General features: G+C 35.3%; 1 protein-coding gene across 1 annotated transcript in view; it reads left to right on the top strand.

Moving 5' to 3' along the window:
• Window positions 1–23550, top strand: part of LOC116159335 (carbonic anhydrase-related protein 10-like) — a 49566-nt gene continuing 26016 nt past the window's right edge. The window contains exons 1-3 of the mRNA XM_031472290.1: window positions 1–64; window positions 111–247; window positions 11509–11700. Coding sequence (XP_031328150.1) covers window positions 131–247; window positions 11509–11700 — 309 coding nt within the window. The 5' untranslated portion in view covers window positions 1–64; window positions 111–130. The remainder of the gene's footprint in view (window positions 65–110; window positions 248–11508; window positions 11701–23550) is intronic.

Below are 23550 nucleotides of genomic sequence, written 5' to 3'. Positions count from 1 at the left end.
GCAAAAACGAAGTGTTTCGTTTAATTTAACGCTGACGTGTCAATTTACATATTTGAGATAACAAGTATACGTCTTTCATTGCGTACTAAGTGATTTAATTTATATTGCAGGTCCGGGCTATTGGGGACTAATGAACCCGCAATGGAATATGTGTTCAAAAGGACGAAGGCAGTCGCCAATCAACGTAGAACCTGACAAATTACTTTTTGACCCCTTTTTGAGACAAATACATTTGGATAAACACAAGGTAGGAAATTAAGTTTTCGCTAATTTGCATTTTAATTACGTGCATCTATGAATGGAAGATACAAATTCTATTTACCTGCGCTATTGAATACAAAGGAAATAGCTTTGTTGTATTCGTTTATCTTTTCATGTGTACTACCATTGAATAAAATAATGCTTTTATTCAATGATACTACTTACCTTAAACATTTTGGAATCAGCTGTCCTTCTACTTATCCTTTATATGCTTTTTCCACTTTTTGTCGCGTCGCCAATATTGTATTGAATCTGAAAGAGCAATCCACATGTCTTCGTCTCTATAAACCGTGTTAGAAAGACGATCATGTGTGTGTTCCTTTTCAGTGCTACTGAGATGAATTTAATGTTCCGTGGATTTTGACAAAATTTCGATCACATAATACAGAAAAACTTTCTTAAACATCTTAGACATAGAATTTGAACTTTGTTCAGTTGATTCCTGAGTTTGAAGTAATGTAGGACTTTTTTGGTATTTTGCATTTTTCCGAAAACAAAAAATAGTACACGCCCTCTTTTCCTTAACTGATCCCTTCAATTTCGATCTATTATGAGCGAACCCATAAATGGTAGTACTCGGGACCGATTGCCCACGGAAACTCGATATGAGGGGTTGAAACGGCCTGTGGTTTGCAGAACCAAAGTTGAAGGCTCTATTACTGCACCACAGTTGCAGTAAAGTAGTAGATCTGGTTGTTATGATGAGTTTACACAATCATGATCATTAGTTCACTATCAAAAATCATTAGGAAATAGCCAATAGAAACAAAGATCTGTTGCGCGTTGCTAACCAACGAAACCATCCTCAGCTGAGTGAATTAATTGTAGAAACCCACCATTACAGAACCAAATTTAAGACACTATTTTGGTCCTACTTCAATTACAATTACAGTCGAATGCATAGTTTCGCGCGGCTTAATTTTAATTAGTAATAATATAATATATACTTTCTCATCTGTAATTAGGCTCTGCTGTTAGATGGGAAATAAAATATATTATTATTATTATTATTATTATACAATCTACAATTGCGTCAACCCGAACTTTAATTTACTGTCTGGCCCTGACCCACGCTCCGATTGGCTGCATTTATGGAAGTTTCGTGAATTATAAAGAACTAGGTGCCAGTAATTATTATAAATACAACTGCAGGTCATTTAATTGATTGTATCTGAAAAGGTGTTACCTTGAGATACTATGATATTCGAAGTAAATTATCAAATCAAAAAGTGAATAGGTTTCAATGTAAAGGTTAACAAATGACATCGAGACAACCAAAAATATACATGGTGCTCTATTTGTAAAAGAAAGTTATTCGTTTACACCGTAAAAATCGGACACCATGTACATTTAAAAATAATCTATTTATTATAATTTCGCCCTTTTAAAAAATCCGTCACGCAGGAGTTGTGCGCGTTTAGAAGATCTTTCCGACGACACCAGTTTCAACGGACCAAAACTATAGAAGAAGATAGGAAAAAACTGAAAAATTGACACGTTACTTAACCACGTTCGGGAATGGCGCCCAGATGTCGACATCATGTAGCACAGTCTCTAAAGTTGTAAATAGCAGACGCGTTATCCTTTCGGAAAACTCTGCAGCAATTTTGTACATTTTTGCTTGTGAAGACAATCTTAAACCTACAAATGACCTAATGTCCAACTCTGAATTGGGATACGTATTTAAAAAGACACAAAGAAAAGTTTTCATGCAAAGAATCGAACCCGAGCCGTCAGGTTGCAAACCGAGTTTTTTTGCTACTAGACCATTTTGTCATACATTCGATCGTGATTAAGCTTCGCATTTCGAAATATGTAGTTGTGAGGAAGGGTCAATTATCGCATGCATGCGGACGCGTATGCCGCCTTCAAGTATGCGATACACGTGCACTCCTTTTCTACAAGCGTTCTTCTACGGGTCCTCATTTGCTGTTAGCCAGCCAAAGTATGAATAAAAGCTACCTTTTTACAAACAAGTAAGCAAAAATGCGATAAAAACCCCGCGACTAGCATTTGGCTTCAACCTGCCAATTTAGGTAGTTAATTCTAAAGAAAATTCTTGCAAAATTAATTAACTGTCGACTTCATTATCGCTTTTAACCATTCGTACGTCAGTAAGGGGCATTCTGACTTTAAATTCCTTATTCCAATCAAACATTAGTCAAGTGCAAATTCCAAAACAGTCATTTACCAAATTTTGAAAGCATTTGAAATGAATTTTGGGCGTGAATAAACAAAATCAAACGTAATTGAACATGAGACTTCTCTCTTTGTGGTTAAAGGGTTCGAATAAGTACACGACTGGCATGATATTACAATAACAAAATTTATTCTACGACCGCAAATGAACTTTAACATGAAATCCTAATTAACAAATTTGAATCACAGCGTCCGAATAAACAAACATCAAAAAGCCTTAACCTTACTTAGAGTTTTTTGAGTTATAATATCCCATTACGATCCGGACACAACACTAATTACAACCAGAAAACAATGCACTTTAATGAATGTGACGCACAAAAACTTGGTCTTAAATCCGTTCTCCAAATAAAAAAAAAACTTCTTCTATAAAACGGTCAGCAGCAGCGGAACAGTACCTCAGTTTCGAATAATGGAAGAGGGCTTCTTCAACGGATCGCAACTCGGCCTCGGGCTTGTCGGAAGATCTATACCTCGACGCGTCTTGCAGTATTTAGATCTACCTTTTAAAATAAGAGGGCTATTCACAGAACATCGAAATTACAGGAATGAAGGGTAGATGGTAAATGGCATGTTCAGCTTCTACAGCAGAACCTAAAATGAATGCATCAGCAGGTGGAAGATAGAATGGCCGTACTCACGTAAAGGTTTTTTTTTTATTATTTTTTTTTTTTTAACAAGGCCTTTTTGGGATCTTGCCCATTTTGGCCCACAGTTTAAACATAAGTCACAATTAGACATTGGGATAGACCCATTTCACGCTCTGGGGCCGATCAGAGCGACTTTATAAACAACACAGGTAGGCCACGGAAGGGAAACACTGGAATGTACCTCCGCTTTCGGAAAGGTAGCAGACCCGTCCAAATAGCTCGGGATCCACGAAATAAGTTCAATCGCCAGAACAATTATATCTAGAAAATGGCAATTACAACCACATGGTATTTACCTTACACTTAGTACAGTGTTGAACTACAGCGTACTTACAGTACTAAAATGAATATGGAAGAGGAAATTGAAAGCTAGGAAAAGGCTTCGCGGAAACTGGCGCCAGCTATCATAATGAAAATCACAGTTTTAATGTCAGCGAATTTCAAAAGCTAAAGTTTACGTGATGGTAGAAATAAACTGTTGCAACCGCAAAATGGCGATTTATTAACTAAAGCGACCACCTTTAATCATTGAAAAATTCCAACTTTACCTATCTCTATAAGCTAAAAAATTTAACCTTATTAGAAAGCTCCTTTTACATATTTTGCCCGTAATCACTACGTACAGCTAACCGGAGTACATATCTGCATTTTTTATCACAAATTTGTTGAAAAAATGAGAATTGGAACCGCAACTCAAAAGGTGCAATACAAAGCGCTAATTACTAATGTTACTTTGACAAATCGGCCTATAGAAGAAGTCATTACAATGCTATCAATATAATCAAGAGGAAATCTAAGTGAAACTCTGAAAACATAATTTAAAACCATAAGAAAAAGTTCCACTTTAAATTACTAAACAATCTAAGGGATGTTGCACACAATTTCTGCTCTTTGCAGGTAGTAGGCATTGCATTTCTCCAAATAGGCCATTAAATAAAAGTTTTCCACACTTTATCCCTCAATTTCATATAGAAATTGTATAAAGTTTGATACTGTAAAATTGGATAATCTCAAAGAAAACACATTTAACAGGGGAAAGTAACTAAACTTCCTTAGTTTTATCCATCCTGCAAGGATGTTTTAGATTTTTTTTTTCAAAAGTTTAGAGTGTGTTATGAGAATAACTGTAACTTCTTGTTCCGTATACAAACAAGATTTCCTTTATAATTAATTCTTGAACGTATACATATACACGGGTCGTCACCCGATGAATGGAACTCTATGCGTAAAATTTTCTTGATCTTTGTTCTGTCCATTCAACTAAACGATTTGCGTCGTAAACGTAGAAATTACAGAAAGCTCTGCCAAGGATGTAGGTCATTCAAAAGACGCTATCCGGATTATTCTATATCTAGACTGCACAAACTACTACGAAGTGCTGACCAGAAGTGTGTAATTTCTAATACAGTTTAAAACCGCTTCATTTTCTTCCAAACTGAATGATTTCCTTGAATGCACCTTCCGAATTACGTTGAAGACAATTTTACAAACGACCCAGGTGGAATTAAATAATTCATGTTTTCTGAATCATTTCCAAACTTGTTTATTTTTGTTAGCTACTCGTTAACGAAGGATGCGCTTATGAAACATCATTCAAGCAGAAGTCGGGAGTGAAGTGCAAGCATACGTATAAGGAAAAATTACATTTGAAATTATAATGAACTCTTCTAACGGAGACGTCGAGGCGCTACGTATAAAGACAGGTTGTACATTGTAAAGTATGGGAGCCAGTTGATCGTGTAGCATTATTTAATATTTTCGTAACAATAACCAATGAGTAATGCATTAAGGAGTTCGCTTAGTTCATAGTATGTTTTCTGCACTGAAAAGCAGTAAGAGAATGGGGGGTAGCTAAAAGGAGATGTTGGGTCATCTATCATTCAATCACGACGTCTACGTTGCGGGACACCACTAATGATCAGAACCATTATATAGAGTTCATACCGTGCACGGTTTTTACAACGCGTTCGCCTCAAACAACTCGTAACACTATTCAAAGCATGCCAAGGTAAAAAATAATTGCTGGGAAAATAAACTCCTAATAATATTCTTTTTTGGATTCGCGTGTCACTAATCAAATTGAAAAATAATTGTTTTACTCCAATTTGTCAAAAACATTCTCTTTGACTTTTGCAGAAATCTGATTTTGACCACGAGGTATGACATTCAGACATTCTACTTTTCATAGAAACGTTACTTCTTTCATATATTGCAAGCCTTCGCATTATAATACTTCCGCTCACTATTTAGTTGTTGTTAGTAACTTAAAATTAACTAATCGGCGTTGAGTGTCTGAGAGGGTTGATTTTGGTTTAAAATAACAATCAATTACAAATGTTTTTTGTTACTCACTTGACTTTTTAAGATTTAAGTTAGACACAGGGGTTTGCTGTTCATTGCAAGTGAAACGTGTTCATATGTCGCAGCCGTTTAATGAAATTGGACATTTCATGAAAAGTCTAGTCATTTATATGAAACTGTGGAACAGTTTACTTTCCAAGACCAAGCCATTGGATTCCCTTCCCATTAGAGATCGATAAATGGTATCCTTATCGATCTAGAAGGGGAAGGGAAATTACCCCACACGTACAAATTTTCAGCGTTTCACTAAATGACTAGGCCTCGGACTAGGCGTTTCGTGAAATGACTGATTTCACTAAAAGACTACGACATATACATATATAAATAATCTCCACCTCCTCCTTGACTTGGGATTTGTGAAATCCACAATCGGAACGTAACATAAATACAGAATAGTACTCTGAAGGAGACTAAAATTTCCAATTAGAATATGGCAGTAAAAAAAATTCGATTAACGATCGAAGTGCTAGTGATATTACACAAAAAAAAGTACGTTAACAACAATTAAATTAATCCCAAATATACGTACTTGAAGAGGTCGCCAGCAATGAATTATGTTCCTTGAAGAGAAAACTATCCAATAATTACTAAATTATTTTAATTCCATAGTAATGTTATTCAGGTTGACCCAATTAAAAGTTGACCTTGCATTCCCACAACGAAAAAGTCGCCATCCGGTATATCAGGTGTCTTCATAAGATTAATGTTTTTACATGTGCATGTCTGATACCTTTGTAAAGATCCACTTTAAGAAAATGTTTCCCATAATTCTTATCTGGTATTCCACAAATGACAGTTCCAAACTCTTTTAATTTAACTCTTGTAACTAAACTTTTAATAAAATCGCAAGTAAGTACCTTTTTTGAATTACCTGTTATAATTTATTTGAGATAAAGATTCTCCTAAATATAAAACAAAAAAATCGTTTCATAAGGGAAATTTAAAAAAACGCGAAGACGTTAAATCATGTAAGGCAGTCTGTAGCGTAAGTGGTGGTTATGGAGAAAACTTCAAGTACGAATATCTTGAGAACGGAAGAAATAAAATTAGTGATAAGAAATGCTTTTTGTGGGGAAATTAATTGCGAACCAAAACATGTTTCCACAAAGTTGACATTTAAAAAGATCTACGATAATCCATAAATGAAATAGGGTGCAGTGATAGAACTTTAATTTTGAAAAAAAAACGTCCGTTTTAAGTTAGATACAAAAATTGTGCATTCAAAAAATATTTTATCCCATTTATTTTTTGAACAAAACAAATTAAATATCCTCCTTTTGATTTCCTGTAGACGTGTATTATACACCCATCGTATAATGCGGTAGGTTCAATTTCGCATGCCTCATGCCAACAACCAACATTTCCGATTGGATTTCTTGAATTTAGCAAGTTTTTTTATAATCACCCCTAGGGGGAGAAACAAGCAATTCGAGACAGAAGAACCTCTAAACTTTTAAATGAAATGATGTCGGTATTACAGTAAAAATCAAGAATACTCCTTTTTTGTATAATTGCTATGTGAACTGGCGTGCGGTCTGTAACGAGTGGTTTTATTTCGCGCCAAATTTCATTAAAAATTTCGAATTTCTTGTCATGATAGTGCAGGTCACCCTGTATATTTCATTATTTGTTCCGGTTAGAAATTTTGTGTTTGGGCATTTCGGTTCGCTCAAGACTATGGTCCGATAGATTTAATTTCGCTCAGATTTAATTTCGTCGTGGGAAGAGTGCAAAGCTGATTGACGTCATCATGAGTAATGCGAGTTGTTTGTCGTTAGTTTATCAACTTGGGCGCCGTCTGGACCGAGAAAAGGAGCGGATGTAGCACCGAGCTATCAGAGATAAGGGGCCTTTCCACGTCGTCAACAGAAAACCGTGAGATCAGTTTGGTCAGCAGTTCTTGGAGGTTAATGACGAAGTTGGAGTGGGTTAAGTTTTCTTTATCTAAACCAATGGGAGAATTTCTAGCGGGAGCCATTTTTGTTTTATGGTAATTTGGGTGTGGTTTTTTCATTTCAATTCTGAAGAAGGGGATCGTTTTTTGGGAGACTCGCGGTTAGTACTTCAAGCGGTCAACACGTACCTTGAGCGAAAGTTTTGGTACACTTGGCGGTTTGAGCCACCGGCTTATTTCGGTTGCTCCCAGTTGCGTGCTTTTTGCACCCGTTCCGAAGTGTTATTTTCTTTTCGTGTTGATTTTTTGGCGAAGAAGACCCGGTTCAAATCAGAGGATATTTTGGCGAACCCTTGAGCGTCACCCCAGTTTACTTTGGATGCAGTGAATCGCGTTAGGATACGTTGTGATTTCTCGAGGATATATAATTCAAAGTGCTGCCCTAGTCCTCAAGGCGCAGAATTTCGGGATCCGCCCCAGGTGGAATTTCCTACTAGTGCCGTAAGGTCATTTGTCGAAGGAGCGCTGCGTTTCGGAGAGATATTTGCCCCAAGAAGAGCTGGTGAAATAATACTTTGAACCGTCGCGGTTTACCGTCGGATAGTGATCATAAAAGTTTGTGTTCTGCCGTACCGCTAACTCAAAAATCCGTCTCCCGCCGGCGATTAAAGCTAATAAACTGATAAAATAAAATTAAATACACTGTGCTGTGTAGAAACTTTGGCAACTAGCCGTCTCCCACTCGCCACGCGAAGGATTTCCGGGACCTAGTTAAAGTTCAAACACTAAACTTTGCTTTCGTTCCGAGGAAGGATAGCCACCGTGGATTTTTGTTTCCGTGTGTTAAATTCAAGCCACCCCTAACAAAGTCACAGAGACCTAAGTGTCAGATCACATCCACCCTGTACCAGAGGAAAGAGCAGTTCACAAGATCGGCTGTACAAATGTTGTAAAGGTTAGTCTAATTAAATTTGTAACATTCTGTAAAATTCCACTTTTTGGTAATTAAGCTATAGTAAAAAAATTTTTGATTTGATTGTTTATTAAAGTCCAATGAACGATTACCAAAGAGTAGGATAAATTTTTGTGTTTATTTAAATAAGTCCCAGCCCACGCTGGATTAAAAAACTGATTACTTGTTGTTGCATTTTTTTCAAACTATAGAGGATGGCCACCCCTTGAGTAAATTAGTTTCACCTGTTAGGGTTTTTTAGTTGTCATTGTTAAGCTAGTGTTTTTATAAGGAGAAGAGAAGAACTGCTAGATCCCTGTAAATTGTTTGTATCGCTAATTTCATTTCAATATATTATCTATTTGGTTTCAAAGTGCCTGTCTTTAACAAAGAACGAGGGGAAGGAAAGGGAGAAGTAGGAGTTGAGGCAGGAGACTGGTAGGCGGCAGGTTAAGGTTTGTTACACAGTTTCAAAAGAGTTAAAAGCCCACCGATTTGAGTTAGCCGGAGCATTTATTTTTATCGATTGAGCAGCCTAAGAAGAAGACGGTTTGCCTTGCCGGGCGGAACCGATGGTAATCTTCAAGTCCAGAAGGAACCCCCGTAGCAGGTCACTACACCGCCCACAAAACACCAGAATACTGACTTAAAATTTCTCAATCTGAGAGACTCGGTGCCCTCGATCAACTTCCGAAAGTTCCAAAGAATTTATTACACAAATTTTGATTCACATCTGAAATAAATCTTGGACAAGAATCGAAAAATCGGGCATGAAAACCTATTTGGGTCGCACAAAGGATTCGAATAAACATTCCGCTATGCTATGCTATGGTATAGTCTCCATTTATAGTTGGTTGAAGAATGATTAAAAAAGTTAAAAAGATAAACTAGGTATTTTTATTAAACGTTTTTCTGTGGGCGTAAATTACCCGAAATCGATCGCCCACAGAAAAACTTTTAATAAAAATACCTAGTTTGCCCTTTTAACTTTTTTAATCACGTGTTAATAACTTTTCACAATCTTTTACTACTTCACTTGACGATAACTTAAATCTTTTATTAACTGACTGCCTGAGATTTAGCGTAAGCAAAAAATGTATACGCTCTTTTACCGCCGCGATAACTAACAGCTGCATCAGCCTCGTTTTCACATTGTCTCCGGTATGTACAGAAACACAATTTTTACCATAAGATAAACTCCTTTTTAAGGATTTTCAAAAACGCCGTCAGTCACAATCATACTTGATAACACCAGTTTCGAAGGAACGCGTCCCGCGTCCCCACTTATGTCGAAATAACGCGCACATCGAAAACACTTGCATCTTCTAGCAGCGATAAGAACACATGCGTTAATTAAATTTCGTCCGATAAACTCATCGCAAAAGGCGATGCCCTATAAAGTATTCTAGACCGCATCTTGTTTGAATGCAAAAATTTGAAAAACTGCAAAAACAATTGGGTGAACAGTTAGTAGCAAGAAAAATATCGGGTCCTCACAATGTTATGTCAATTCTTGCATATAGGTAATAACGAAAACGCCTTTTCATGCTTAATCGAATTTTTGGCAGATGGAAATATCACCATCGCCAAAAATCTTTTTTATTTTGTTCATCAAGCTAGTTTGAGTTATTGAGTCTAGATTTTTTAAAGATAAAGTGAACTTTCACGAAACTGTCAGCGATTGTTAAGTGCGCCTGATTTATTCACAACTAGATTATTTGGATTATTTAAAAAAGAAAGAAAGCTGTAAGTAATTTTAAGATTTTGGTAATTATCGAACGCCTGCGTGCGGGGTAATTTGTTTGAATAAGCTTCTGACAGGAATTTTTTCTTCATTTTTTCATTTAATGTGTTTCGGAATAAAATTCGATCAATTAATTGTGTGGTTATTCGAACCCATTGTGCGACGCGAATGGAGTGTTCATGTCCGATTTTTATTTTCTTATGCTATTTCTTAAGATTTATTTCAGGTGTTGATAAAAATTTGCTTAGTAAATTCTTTGGAATTTTCGGAAGTTGATCGAGGACACTGAGTGACAAAACCTTTAGTTTAAGTCAATAAGAGAATTTTACTTTATAGCAGATGCCGTAATTGTTAAGAGGTGAAATTTTAAATGTTCTACGTTTTAATTTTAATTGGTTTCAGCTAGTTGGACAGGTGTTTTGTGTGGTTAACTGCACGCCATTGCACACAGAAATACTTTTATTTTTCATTTGCCTATTATATGTCAATTATATCTGTCATATGTGATATATAAAGCCCAGGGGCATAATGAGAGGGCATAATGGATTGTCATCTCATTATGCCCTCAAACGGCCTGTCAAATTGATTGATGGAGTTATATTATATAATAAAAAAGATGCAACTTGATTCGTTTGAAGCACTTTAATGTATGCACCTCAGGCATTACTCAATGTTTAACGGACCCGAGGCCCTCGGGCTCTGTCGCCCTCGGCATAAATATCGCATTAATGCCCTTGATGCATAAATAACTATAAAGACGTATTTAAAATGCCTATACTATCTGCGTTTCATACCTAAAACACACCACAAGAAAGACATTAACAAATTAAGAACAAAAATCGGCTTATTTCAGGTTTTTTCTTCCCACAATAAGACACAAGAACGCCAGAAATGAATATGGCATCATGGTGGTGTTTTTTTTTAATGTTGTTCCTTCAACGACCACAAGGGTTCCAGTATTTTCATTTACCATTGTTGATACTATACAAATTTAGAGTAAATCGCATATTATTTATTAAAATTAAGAAGACCTACACTGATATTTCCTGTCTCTGTACGAATACACGGTAACGTCGGTAACACAGCCAAAACGAAAGCCATGTCCGTCGGAAACCGTTAAATAATTCATCAAATCACAACCCCTAATTACTTTTTATTAAATATCGTGTAGTTGAACCGCCACTGTTAATATTAATGAAATTTTCCTAGTGATTTAATTTGTGTACTGCCGGAATTAAAGTTCAATTAATAGCGTGGTCGATTTTTCATATAGTTGATACGATTTCTAGTATACATTCACTTATAATTAATTACGCTTGATTAATGTACAGTTTACATGCGTTATTGGACGTTTTTATACACACTTAAATGTTCCTAATTATTAAAGCCCCCTTCTTCAGATACGCCTTGGGGAGTTCGCGTACTAAATCACGTTTTCTTTTCGTAGGTAAGCGGGATGCTGCACAATACAGGACAGTCGCTTGTGTTCAGGGTAGATAAAGACACTAAAAACCATGTAAATATATCCGGAGGTCCTCTAGCCTATCGTTACCAATTTGAAGAGATTTATATCCACTATGGGACCGAAAACCAGCAAGGTTCCGAGCATCACATCCATGGATATTCTTTCCCAGGAGAGGTAAGGCTCGTAGATTAAATAAAAAATTTATTCAGTAAGTGTAACTTAATATAAATAATCAAACTTCGTCGGCGAGAAATTTATTTCGAGTATTGTTCGGCGTAAAAGTTTTCACGTGAACTCGCCTATTTAAATGCAGTTTAATGAAAAGTCATTATGTATAGCAAGCGAGCGATTAGTTTTCCATGCTACGCTGAAAGCGTTTTATGTCTTCAATAAAGTATGTGAAAAACTACAACTAAAACCCATTTTCTACATAACTTTTAAAAGAAAATTCGAAGCAAACGTAAAAGATAGTAAAAAATCGAAATAGTATTTTCCGGAGCACGCCTGGAATGTTAAGTAAGAGTTCGAAGTTCTCCGACAGTTTGATGTAGTACCTCGGCCAGGTAGATACGTTGCGAAGAGGAGAAGCGGTCTGAATTTATACTTTAAGGGGATCAATTTGACGTTGGGGTTATCGACTAGACGCCAATCCTTCTTTCGATAAACGGAATCTACGAAAAAGTTTAAAAAAAAGGTTATAACTCACACATATGCGAGTATTATTTTAACGGTTCGATCAACCCCCTAAGTTCTGGGCCACATTACTCCCATAGCACATAACGGTTACGCACTTTAAAATTATAACCCTGACGGGATCACTTCAATCTTTCTTTCACGGCGCTTGGGGAGACTACATTACTGAAATTCCTTATTCCTAGTCGATTGTTTGAGGTAAATTGAAAATCTAAGAAAAAGACATCTATATAGTTACTGAAATATTTACTAAATAGAATTTTACGCTAGGATTGATTACAATTTACCATAGAAAAAGAAAAACAAAATTATTTAAAATAATTTTTTTAACTGCTACTTCCGATTTGCAGTTTCTAATGTCTATGATTTTTGTAATGATTCTGTCGCTTACTTAGGGGTAGTCTTGATATCTCTAATGCTTCTGATGAAATGCCCCTGATAATTCTGATGCTACAGATTCATTTTATACTTGCAGTATATCATCACATAGTCCTGATACCTACTGCCTACACCGATACATTTAGCAATTCCGATACTGCAGATATTTCGACATCCGGAAAATACGCATTTTAGAGCAATGGGGTAGGTCGTAGGTACTCGGGTTCGTATCTTTTAGGAACCACTTCTCCACACCACTGATTTAAAATCGCTACATTGTATTCTGAGGGTGAAGATGTAATCCTTAGAGGATCTTTGTTCACTTTTTTTGCCCTCTTTTCGATTCCCATTCACCTTCACTATCGTTTTAATGTAACCCCCTCTTTGTTTTGTTTAGCTCCCCTGTCTATATACTTCGCCCATTTATAGTATTTTCATACGTCCGTATTTTTTACTTCTTCAGCTTTTACTTTTGCTTTTTTTCGCCATTCCATTCACATTATTTTTCAGGTTCTCCACTGCTGGTTCTACATTATCTTCATCTCCACTCTTTATTTTATTTTGGGACACTTTTTGGAGTTCTTCTTTTGTTTACCTTTCTGTAGGTAACTAACTCTCACCTTAGTTATCATCTTAACTTTTTTTCTATTTCATTCTCCTTTCTACATTCCTCGTTAATTTGCTACTATTTTCTTGCTTCCTTCTTTTTTAGCTTCCACTTGATCTTTTCTTTCATCTTTTCGTTCAACTTCACCACTTCTGGTTCCATTTTATATTTATCTCTATTTCCATTTCCGTTCTTTATTTCAGTCTTTATATTCTCCCTCCTGTCTCTTCTTTGCTGTCTTCTTTTGACCTGATTTTTGTTTGTCCTTCCCCATCTCTTTTCATTCATTTTCACTTGCACTTTTATCTTTATCTTTCATATATTGTTCTCTCTCCGTGCATTCTTTTTTTTCGTTCCGGTTTCCATTTCATCTTTCTTTCTTTCTATGCGTTTCTTTTCTGCTTCGCCTTCCACAATTAAAATTATTTTATTATTTCCGAAATAGAATAACTGTTGCAGTTTCTAATGTTTATGACGTTTGTGATGATATTGTCGCTTACTTAGGGGTAGGTAGGTATAGGGGTAGTCTTGGTAGTTGTGGTGCTCCTGATTATCTGATGCGTATGATGTAACTGAGAATCCTGATGTTATATTCTTTATTCTCCTCTCCATTTTTTCTGTCTTCTTTTTACCTGATCTTTGTTTGTTGGTTCTCATCTCTCTTTATCGATTTTATTTAACTCGCACCTTCATCTTTATGTGCATGTTTTTCTTTACTATATTTTCCTCTCTCCATTCAATTCAATTACATACTTCCTTAACGTGTTCTAGATCTTGAATTAATCTACATACTTAAATTTTCTTTAGTTCTACTCTTTCTCCTTTACGTCGCTTTCTGCCTCTACTAAAAGATGCTGAGTCACCCCCTCCACCTTTCCTAAAACCATTGATTAGTAGAATACCTATTTCGGTATTATCCACAACTTCTTCATTTTCGTTCGTTATTTCCTCATTAATTGGTACATCATTTTTTCAGTGATTGAAAATTAAGTAATTGTTGGTGGATAAATGGAGCTCCATGTCCAGTAGAACTTAGTCTCCCTGATTGTTTCTTCTGGGCTGATGTTCGACAGCCTCTTTATGTTGTCTACGGTCCTCATAACCTCTTGGGTATGGTCTGTAATTTCCTCTTCTTTTTCCACAGGTTAGCATTTCTTCGATTATCTTGAAAATAATTGTTTTGGTTTTGGTAATTTCGTTGATCTGGGTCTCTCTTGTCTTGTTTTTCTCGGTTTCTGTTATCTTACTGATTTCTTCTTCCGAAATTGGGATTTCCTTCCCCCCATACTCACGAGCAGAGTTACCGTTACTTTCATGTCAAAACAACGGAGGTTTTGTGCATACGAAAAGACTAGAACATATGAAATAAATTACTGACACAACCAGGCGATGCCAGGAAAACCTTCTTTGGGACAAAAACCCACACTAGCCAAATTAACAAAGACAACAAAAGCAAAAGAAAATCTTCAATACATTTCAATAAAAATCGGGTTACGAATTTCAAGGTTCCAGAAACGTAATATTTTTTCCGAAAAACAACGTGCATGGTTTTAGCTGGTTCTTGAACGTCGGCTTACTGTTTTCGTCTTGGTAAAAATCGAACCACAGCCATTTTACTGAAGCCGCGCTCCTTTTGGGTCTCTCCATGAATTTTAAACCACCGTAGGGGCCATTCACCAGCCACTTTATTGACTTCAAATCTTGAGGTTGATATCTGAATGTAATTAATTAGAGTTTAAATCGGCCCTACTGAAAACGTACAGGTAATTATGTAAACCTGTGATCATAGTCCTGTTGAGTGTTCGGCCCGTTTATTCGCACACACAGGAAAAATATAAAACGGCACCAAATTATTGCAAAGTAGAAATATCGAATACTGCCAACAGAAATAAATCTTTGACATTAACAATTAATGACACTTCAAGAGTTTAGTTGGCAATAGAAACTTCCAGCTCCCAACATTCGCCACTCGTTTTATGTTTCAGCGTAATACTGACTCGTGTTTTAACCAATCACACTGAAGGTCAAAGCTTCCCTATGCTTTTTACCGCTACCTTCTTAAAATGAATACAGTATAGTAATAGCAGAGCATTGATATCGTCTGGGATAGGTGTTTTCTCGATAACCTAAAGAACCACACTCGTGATAAACAAGGGGATGGTGTCTCAACTTTTTGTAGGTCCATCAAGGTTAGCACCCTCCCGATGTCTTACGCGATTACTGTCTGTGACACCGTCTCCGGTTTCTACGGGCGTGAAGAGAAATCTGCATTTGGAGCAGTATTGGGTAACTGCATTAAACCTTTTCTTGGATTATCAATAAGTCTTCTTAAGGCGGCCAGGGACAGGCAATTCAAAATTTTAGCTGCGCCTACGCAAATAATTATATAGGCAACCAATCGTGCAATTCGACAAGTTTCACCAGGCATAAGTTACCTGCAAATGACCTCATCTTCCTACAATAAAACCAGATTCCAGACCCTCATTAGCGGCTATTCAACAAAAGTAACTGATTTATGGAATTTCAACTTTCCCCTGATGTTTTACAGTTTTACTAATACTGGAAACCTTTGAATATAGAATAGGAAATCAAAGCTGAGAGCTCTACATACCTATATAAAAATATTACTAATGTATTACTTTCTAAGATATCATTCCTACTTACTTCCTATATAGGGATTTACAATAATGACTTTTTGAGGTTTGGACTTGGGTAATGAAGGGAACAATTTCCAAAACAAGAAAAACTGGTCTTCAATTTTTGTGGTTCATAGCACAAATTTATTTAAACAATTATCACATCCGATCAAACTACGGCCCCATAGATTTCTAAATTTATATGATAACGATTTTCACAGGTGCCGCGGATGTAAGAATGGTACTTTTCTTCAGTTAGATGAACAGTTTTCGATATTTCGCATGGCTTCCGCAATGTAGCCCGGTATTTGCTGCGTTTTCAACCTTCCCCCATTTATCAAATTATATATCTGAATTCTGATCTAATTTACAACAAAATAAATGACGCATTTTTCATTACAAAAAATGTTTTAATAGATTTTCGGAAATTTTCCAATTCCAACACAACATTCGCCTGATGCTTTACGAAAATAGTTTATTTGGCTAGCCGTCAAACCTTCAGTGGAATTATCAAAAGCATAGGTAGATTAAAAAATTATCAAAGTCCTCGTGTGGGATCGAAGAGAGATCGGCGCATTTTTGTGTGGCCGATCAGTATTGTATTAGCCATCAAAAAAAGATCTTATCGCAAGCTAACACATTCCCTTTGTCGGTACCCGCTTCCGACGTTCCGTTCACTCACCATTCGCATTTAGATGAATTTTGCTAAATCTCGGGAAAACACTTTTTCTTATTAATTTTGGTGCGTAGAATCCAAACAATTCGTACTTTTTCGATCAGACTTCTCAATCAAAAGTTATAGACTTAGAAACCAATTTCGAAAGAAAATTCAAAGGGCTGTAACTTTTTAACTAGTAGCTCAATCTTGGAACTGTTTGAAATTATGAATTCTACAGGCCACGTTCTATAAGAAAAATTTATTTCCGGGACGATCTGAGACAATTTTTTTTCGGGGCAAGAAAAAGGCAGTGTATAACCTTCCTTTTTTCCACGTTCTATAAGAAAAATCCACAAAATAGTTCTCAATTTTTGGGGCACTTCTCATAGCTCTATTAGCCACACGAGAAAGAGAGATCGCGATTCGAGCTTTCAGAAACAAAATTCGCAGAGGAAGATACCTTTTGGGCGCCCTAAGTCAACTACCCCTCGCAGACGTACGCCTTGTAAAATGAGGTTAATTTCGTACCCAGCAAAAAAACAAATTTTCGCTACGCAGTTTTTGTGTCCGTTTACAAGATCTTTCCAATGGCGCCATTTTGAAAACAATCTGAAAACTGATGGTGGAGTAAAAACTTCAAACTCGAATTGCGGGTGAGCGAGACGTCGGAAGTGGGTACCGAGAAAGGGAATGTGGTGGTCCCCGCCAAGATCTTACTGATGGTGGAGTAAAACTTCAAACGAAAATGGGGGATGCACGGGACGTCGGACGCGAGTACCGACGAAGGGAATGTGGTAGCTTCGACAAGATCTCACACGAGGACTTTGACAATTTTTTACTAACGACATGCTGAAATAAAAAATTATCACTCGTAATACTACTAGTGCTTGCTATTTCCGGAAACTTTTCGAGCTCACAAATGTTTGAACTTTCGCAAAATATTCGTGAGCAAGAAAAAAATTCTATTCAAGCACTGTGGTATTCGGTAAGAAAATTTGACACCATAGTGACTCTCAACGAAAAAGTGACGTTTTATGTTAAAATTCCGGGGATGTCCTTATGCTGGAGAACATTCCTGAGAGGAGTCTTTCGTCAAGGGAATTTTATGTCAAAACATTATTACCTTTTTACGTCAAAAAATTGACGATAAATTCCGTGGTTGCCATGGAAATGTGACACGAAATCCGCATTTCATTGGTCGATAAAATTGCTGGTTGAAATTTTCGTTGAGATTTATCACCTAGGGTATGTAAGACACACGATTATCAATTTTTGTATTAACAGTTTTTTAACAGAGCTGCTAGATTCAAGAAGGTGCAACAAACAATTCGTTATGTTTATCTATAATAGGTACATCGTCCAAATTGTATATAATTTTTATGTACCTAATCGATATTATTAAATTGCTTTTTGATAAGTAGGTAACAATACACCTACATCAAATGTATGAAAAAAATGTATGAAACGGGTCTAAAAAATTAAAACGTTGTTACTCCTGAATATTGACGCACAATATTTTTTTAATTATCGCTCAATTATCGTTGGTCCTAATAGACGAATAAATGGAAGGCATTGAGATTCTTTTGTTACTGGTCTAATAGGGTCATAAACCATTGTATATAAGTATAATGGTCATTAGGTGTTAATATTTTCCAGGTAAAAGTGCTACCTGAGTTGCCTATCGTCATTGTATGGAAGGTATTGCATTTCTTCCGTCGCTATATTTTATATAAACTTTTGAGTAAAAATTACGTTTTATTTCATAATTTGAAACAGTTCGTAATATTTTTTTTTAATCCACTTAGTTACTAAATAAATTGTGCGGATTTACTTTTTAAATATTTTTTTTACTAAGGCCAGTATTCGCGTTCTTAGTAAATTCAAGATTATCATTTATACACGACTTGAATAATTTTATCAAAAAAATAAATCGATACATTTAATGACTTTCTATATCTCTATCAATTTCCGATAAGACCTCTAGTTAGAATTAATATTTGGGCTTCAAAAATTACTCAAAAGTTTCGACTTTTATTGCAAATTTCAGTGACCATTGTGTGTTGCCTATCCTCTATCCCTAGCCCCCTTAAGGAACTTTTGGACCTCGTAAGCGTAAAATGTTCTAAAATACAAACGTAAACTGATTGTAACATCTGCACAAATAATAATTTAATATAACCTTTGCACCGTTGACATAAACGACTATCTAAATTTTCCATTTTCCATGTTGACCTGCTGTGTTGGATCATCTCGTAGATGGAGTTCCGAATCGCTGCTTGTGTAAAACCATCAACATCGCTGACGGGTGTTTTGCGTTTCCTTGTCTTTTAGGACTTTCTAGAGGTTTGTTCGATTTAGAAATTTGTTAAATAGCAGTCACTGTTCGCAGGCTAATATTCAATGCATTAGCAGCTCTCTGTGAAATGAAACTTGATACGTATACGAAAAGTAACCACTCACCTCGCTTACTGCTGCAATTGGTAAAAGTGGACCATTATCTCTTTCTCGTTCAATATAACGAATAAGATTGGAGTAAAGCTGCTTACTTTTTCTTGGTAAACCAGATGGCATTTTTTGGTTATAGGTACTTTTGAAACTTGATTTTCTTTTTTAAATAAAGCAAAACTCTACCTCAAGAACGCAAATTGGAGAAAATCATACTTTAGTACAATTTGTAAACCACTTATTATTATTTTATTATTTTGTACAATCATACAATGTTTGCAGATCTGTTGTATCTTATTGTTATATCTATCTAGTCTATCATTCCTTCCGACAACTTTGTGTAAAATAGACGAATGAACATGTGTATTGAATTTCAAAACTGACAACATATAATTTATATTAATTGCTGTAACATAATAAAATGATGTCCAAAAGCATGTTCCCTAAGGAAATAAATTCCGAAAGTTAACAAGATGAAGAAAATGGGTTTTTACTGTCTTCAAAGAGCAATAAATTTTATACCTCTAATTGAAAATGGCATCTCTCCTTAAATAAATAAGTCTATTACTCCAAATAATGATATTTAATGCAGCAGTATGAGTTAATGTAACGTTAAATTATCGGAAAGCCGTTAAATTAATCAGGAACCGCCAAACAGTGGTCAATTACTCCAAATCCACAAATCTTGTAAGTTGTATTTAAAGTTTTATACACGTTGTTCAATTGACATAATGGACGCATCAATTTGTTTTTATTACCAAATGTCGATTCGAAATACTACAATTTATAAATCAATACAATCCTACACGTTTTATTCTATTTGTATCCAATTTTACATTTTAGTGTCGCTTCGACACTGGCAAGACGCCAATAGGAAATTTGCGATGGATTTTATACGTACCCGATACAACGATAGTACGTCGCCGCATCCGTTTTAATTAAATAGACTGTGAAATTTATTCGCGCTCGTAAAAAAAGGGACACTATATTTAAATATTCCTTATGAATTATTTAAAAAAATTATATAATTACCGTCGAAATGGAGAGATAAGAAGCCAAGGGGAGCATCTTGATGAGCTCGCTTTACATGGGGAACTTTAATACGCAAGTAACTTAACAAACAAAGTTCCTTTTGAAATTACTGAAACTTAGCAAGTCGTCCTTTGTTGAAAATTAAAACATCGTATAAAAATCTGAGGGAAATGCAGCATCTTTATTAAAAAATATTTTTATACTTCATGTTCTGATGAACTTTTAGCTATGCTACGCTCATAAAAAAAACTTTTAACTTTATCCCGCACTCTCACTCCCAAACCGTTTTTATAATTAAAGGCCATACCTAATTATCATAAATTGTAAAGATTGTCGTTAATTATATAACGTCTTTTTCAAAATATTGTATCGTTAGTCGAGCCTCAATACTTGTGACTTTGCCTACTATATATTCGCTGTGGATTACCTAAGCTATCATTCTTCAATACTTATTTTAAGGTCGATTGTTTACATTTGAGTAAAAGTTCTAGAGGTACTTGACGAAACGCGTGTATAAATCCACTGAGTACATAAGTACAATTGTAACAGTAGCCGATCACGGAATCAGGTTTTTAGCGCATTTTTCAGAAAAATACGCTATTATATTAGTTATGGCAATTACATTAGCTAGACCTCAAATTTTCACGAAAAGCTTTCTGCTATATAGTGTAGATGTGCAGGCTCTATTTTGAGTTAGATTACTCATGGTAAGAGTTTTTATATATTTTATTTTTATTGTTATTTTCGTTTCTTGTCTTGATGATTTGATGAAGCTCCTTACGAAAGTTGGTGAAACGTTGACTTTTCGTTTAATTATTAATAATTCTGGCCGGGGAAGCTTCCGCTTTGACATTGGAAACCCTTTTCTCTTACAACATTAGATTATATATATACCTACTGAAACTTTGGGATAGGTAAAGATAGTGGAGTGAAACGAAAACTGAGCATTCGTGATAATTTTTACTCAAAATCGTCATGAAACCTTTATTCATGCCTACTTTATGTCAGGAAACTTTAGTTTCCATGCCGGAGGTAGTGAAACTTTACCAGCTGCCTGTCACTTGATCGGCTGTACCTGTCCCATTAGTTATATCTATAATGACTCCTGTCATCACTGACAATTGGCAATAATCATTTGGCGGTCCGGCGGGAAAAATTGCGAAAAATGAGATTAGTATGTCAGGAGCTTTTAAAACACTACTTATTGTGAATAAAGATATATGTATATTTTCAATAATAAATGTGTGTATAGTCTCGCGTAAATGGATACAAGTCTAGATTTATATCAAGAAATTTGGGGATACAGGTACAAGTTAACATATTTTATTGATGTATTGCTCCATATGGAAATTATTTATGATATATAAGCAGGTAAGTAGAGGTAAATAATTTAGATTTTATGTTTTCTTACAGGTTATCGATTTCGAATTTTTATTTTCATCATCAGACCTTGCGTCTCTTTCATTCAATATTTTAAATGACGCAAGGTCTGATGATGAAAATAAAAATTCGAAATCGATAACCTGTGAAAAAACATAAAATCTAAATTATTTACCTCTACTTACCTGCTTATAAGTTAACATATATCTGAAAAAAATCACTAATGAAACATATTATAATGGGAAAATGGATATAAGTTGACTTATTTCCTTATTCACTTTTTAATTTTCGTCATTTATTATTTTTGAATAGTGGAAAAGGGTATAAGTAAAGTAAAACTTTGATAGAGCTTCTTTCCTATATTGACGAAAATTTTCATCACTTTGACAGGAATCTACCGACAAAAGAAGACTTGACAGATACTATTACTGATAGTGATGATAGTGAAGATGAGTAATGATTTCTAAATGGTAAAATTTTGTTGTGTAAAAGGATATATGTTTGTTTTTTTAGCCTAAATAAATGTGCAAAACGGTATAAGTATTGTTTTTTTTTTTGTAAACAAATGTCTAAAATGTTGCTATTAAAACTACTGCTTCTTTCAAGTTTAGTAAGAAAAAGAATATTTTTCTAGGACTATTGGTGTTAAAATGCACCTTAAACGAAGTTGGATATCGATTTTCTCAAATCCCAACATTCATACTTATACCCTTCTTCCCGCCGGGCCGCCAAATGTTCTATTGTAAATTGAAATTTTATATTAAAATACGATTTTGGGTAAAAATTTAATACAAAACTCGTGCTTGACTCGCAAATTAAAGTACTCGGCCCCAAAGAGCTCTCGTACTTCAATATATCCTCGCCAGTAATGTGCCATTTTCCTGACTTATGTAAATAACTATTAATTATAAGTTAATCTTGATGAATGTAATATATTAATAATTATTCATAGTTTGAGCATCCTTGGTGCGAGTAACGCTAAAACAAAGTTTTATATTCATATTACATATTGTCAAGTACCTAGACTTTGAAGCATTGCGTTTGCCATTCCTGACGGAGAAAAAAAGAAAAGAAAAGAAAAACTAAATAAAAATGTAGGATACTTGCAAAAAAGGTTTTAACAAAATTAAATAAATAATAGTAAACGATTTACAGAAAGCACACTTCGAGATTAACAGTCTATTTTCCGAAAAAATTGTCTGCGCATGCTCAATCCATTTGTTTGACACATGATTTCACTTTTCTTTTATGAGGCGCATCTTCAATCAAAAATTCAAAAAGAAAGGTCTACAAATAAGAAACGTGCTCGCAGCGCATGCGCAATCCTTTTTTTACACGTGATTTCAATTTAAGTTTCTCAGAAAAATTGGTGCACAAATAAGAGATGTTAGTCTGCACAGGGGTATTAATTTTTTCGTCTCTTATTCTGCGCATGCGATTTTTTATGTGTGTTTAATTTATTTTTTAAGAGGCATTTTCCTTTAATATTTCAGAAAAATCCGTCCATAAATAATAAAGTTGGGTCTGCAGATGCGCAATTAATTCGGCTGTGAGCCTCGTAAAAAATTTAAATTGCAGGTTATTCAGACAATTCCCAAAAACATAGTGGTTTTGCCTTCTATCATAAACGCCACATTAACCTCGACATTAACTCTATTACCTATGGCTTGGGGGTAAATTTGATGTTTGAGGGTTTTAACGTTTAGCGCAGGCGTGAATTTTGAATTTTACTATTTCAAAATGGACGTTACTATCTATTGCCCTTTTGGTATCTGGCGATGTGTTCCGCCATTTTGTTCCAGTAAATCTGAAATTTAACGTTGTGGCGGTAAAATTGAAATTTTAATCGACAGGACATGTTAACGTAATCGGATTGTTTTTAAGCCCTGAGCCATTTCTTTCAACTTTCATATTTTATCCAAATGCTCGAACTGTTTCCATAACCAGGAGAGAATTTTCTTTACTGGTGCTTTTGTTTTTGGATGTGATTTGTAGTTATTTTCTGATATTTGTAGGGAAATCTTAAGAACTGTATGCCTTTTTGTTTTTCTTAACCCTGCAGAAGTGGCGCTATATATAATAACATGAGAGGTGGCGCCAAGTCTGAGAGACTTGAGATTAAAAACATATTTAGAATTTTTTTTTCAAAAAAAGACAACGTAACATGACTAAAAAAATAATTTATTGGTCAAATA

The sequence above is a fragment of the Photinus pyralis genome, unplaced genomic scaffold (assembly GCF_008802855.1).
Source record: "Photinus pyralis isolate 1611_PpyrPB1 unplaced genomic scaffold, Ppyr1.3 Ppyr1.4_LG1, whole genome shotgun sequence".
NCBI classification, from domain to species: domain Eukaryota; kingdom Metazoa; phylum Arthropoda; class Insecta; order Coleoptera; family Lampyridae; genus Photinus; species Photinus pyralis.
The sequence above is the reverse complement of the archived record's forward strand: the minus strand, read 5'-3'. Positions and strand labels throughout refer to the sequence as shown.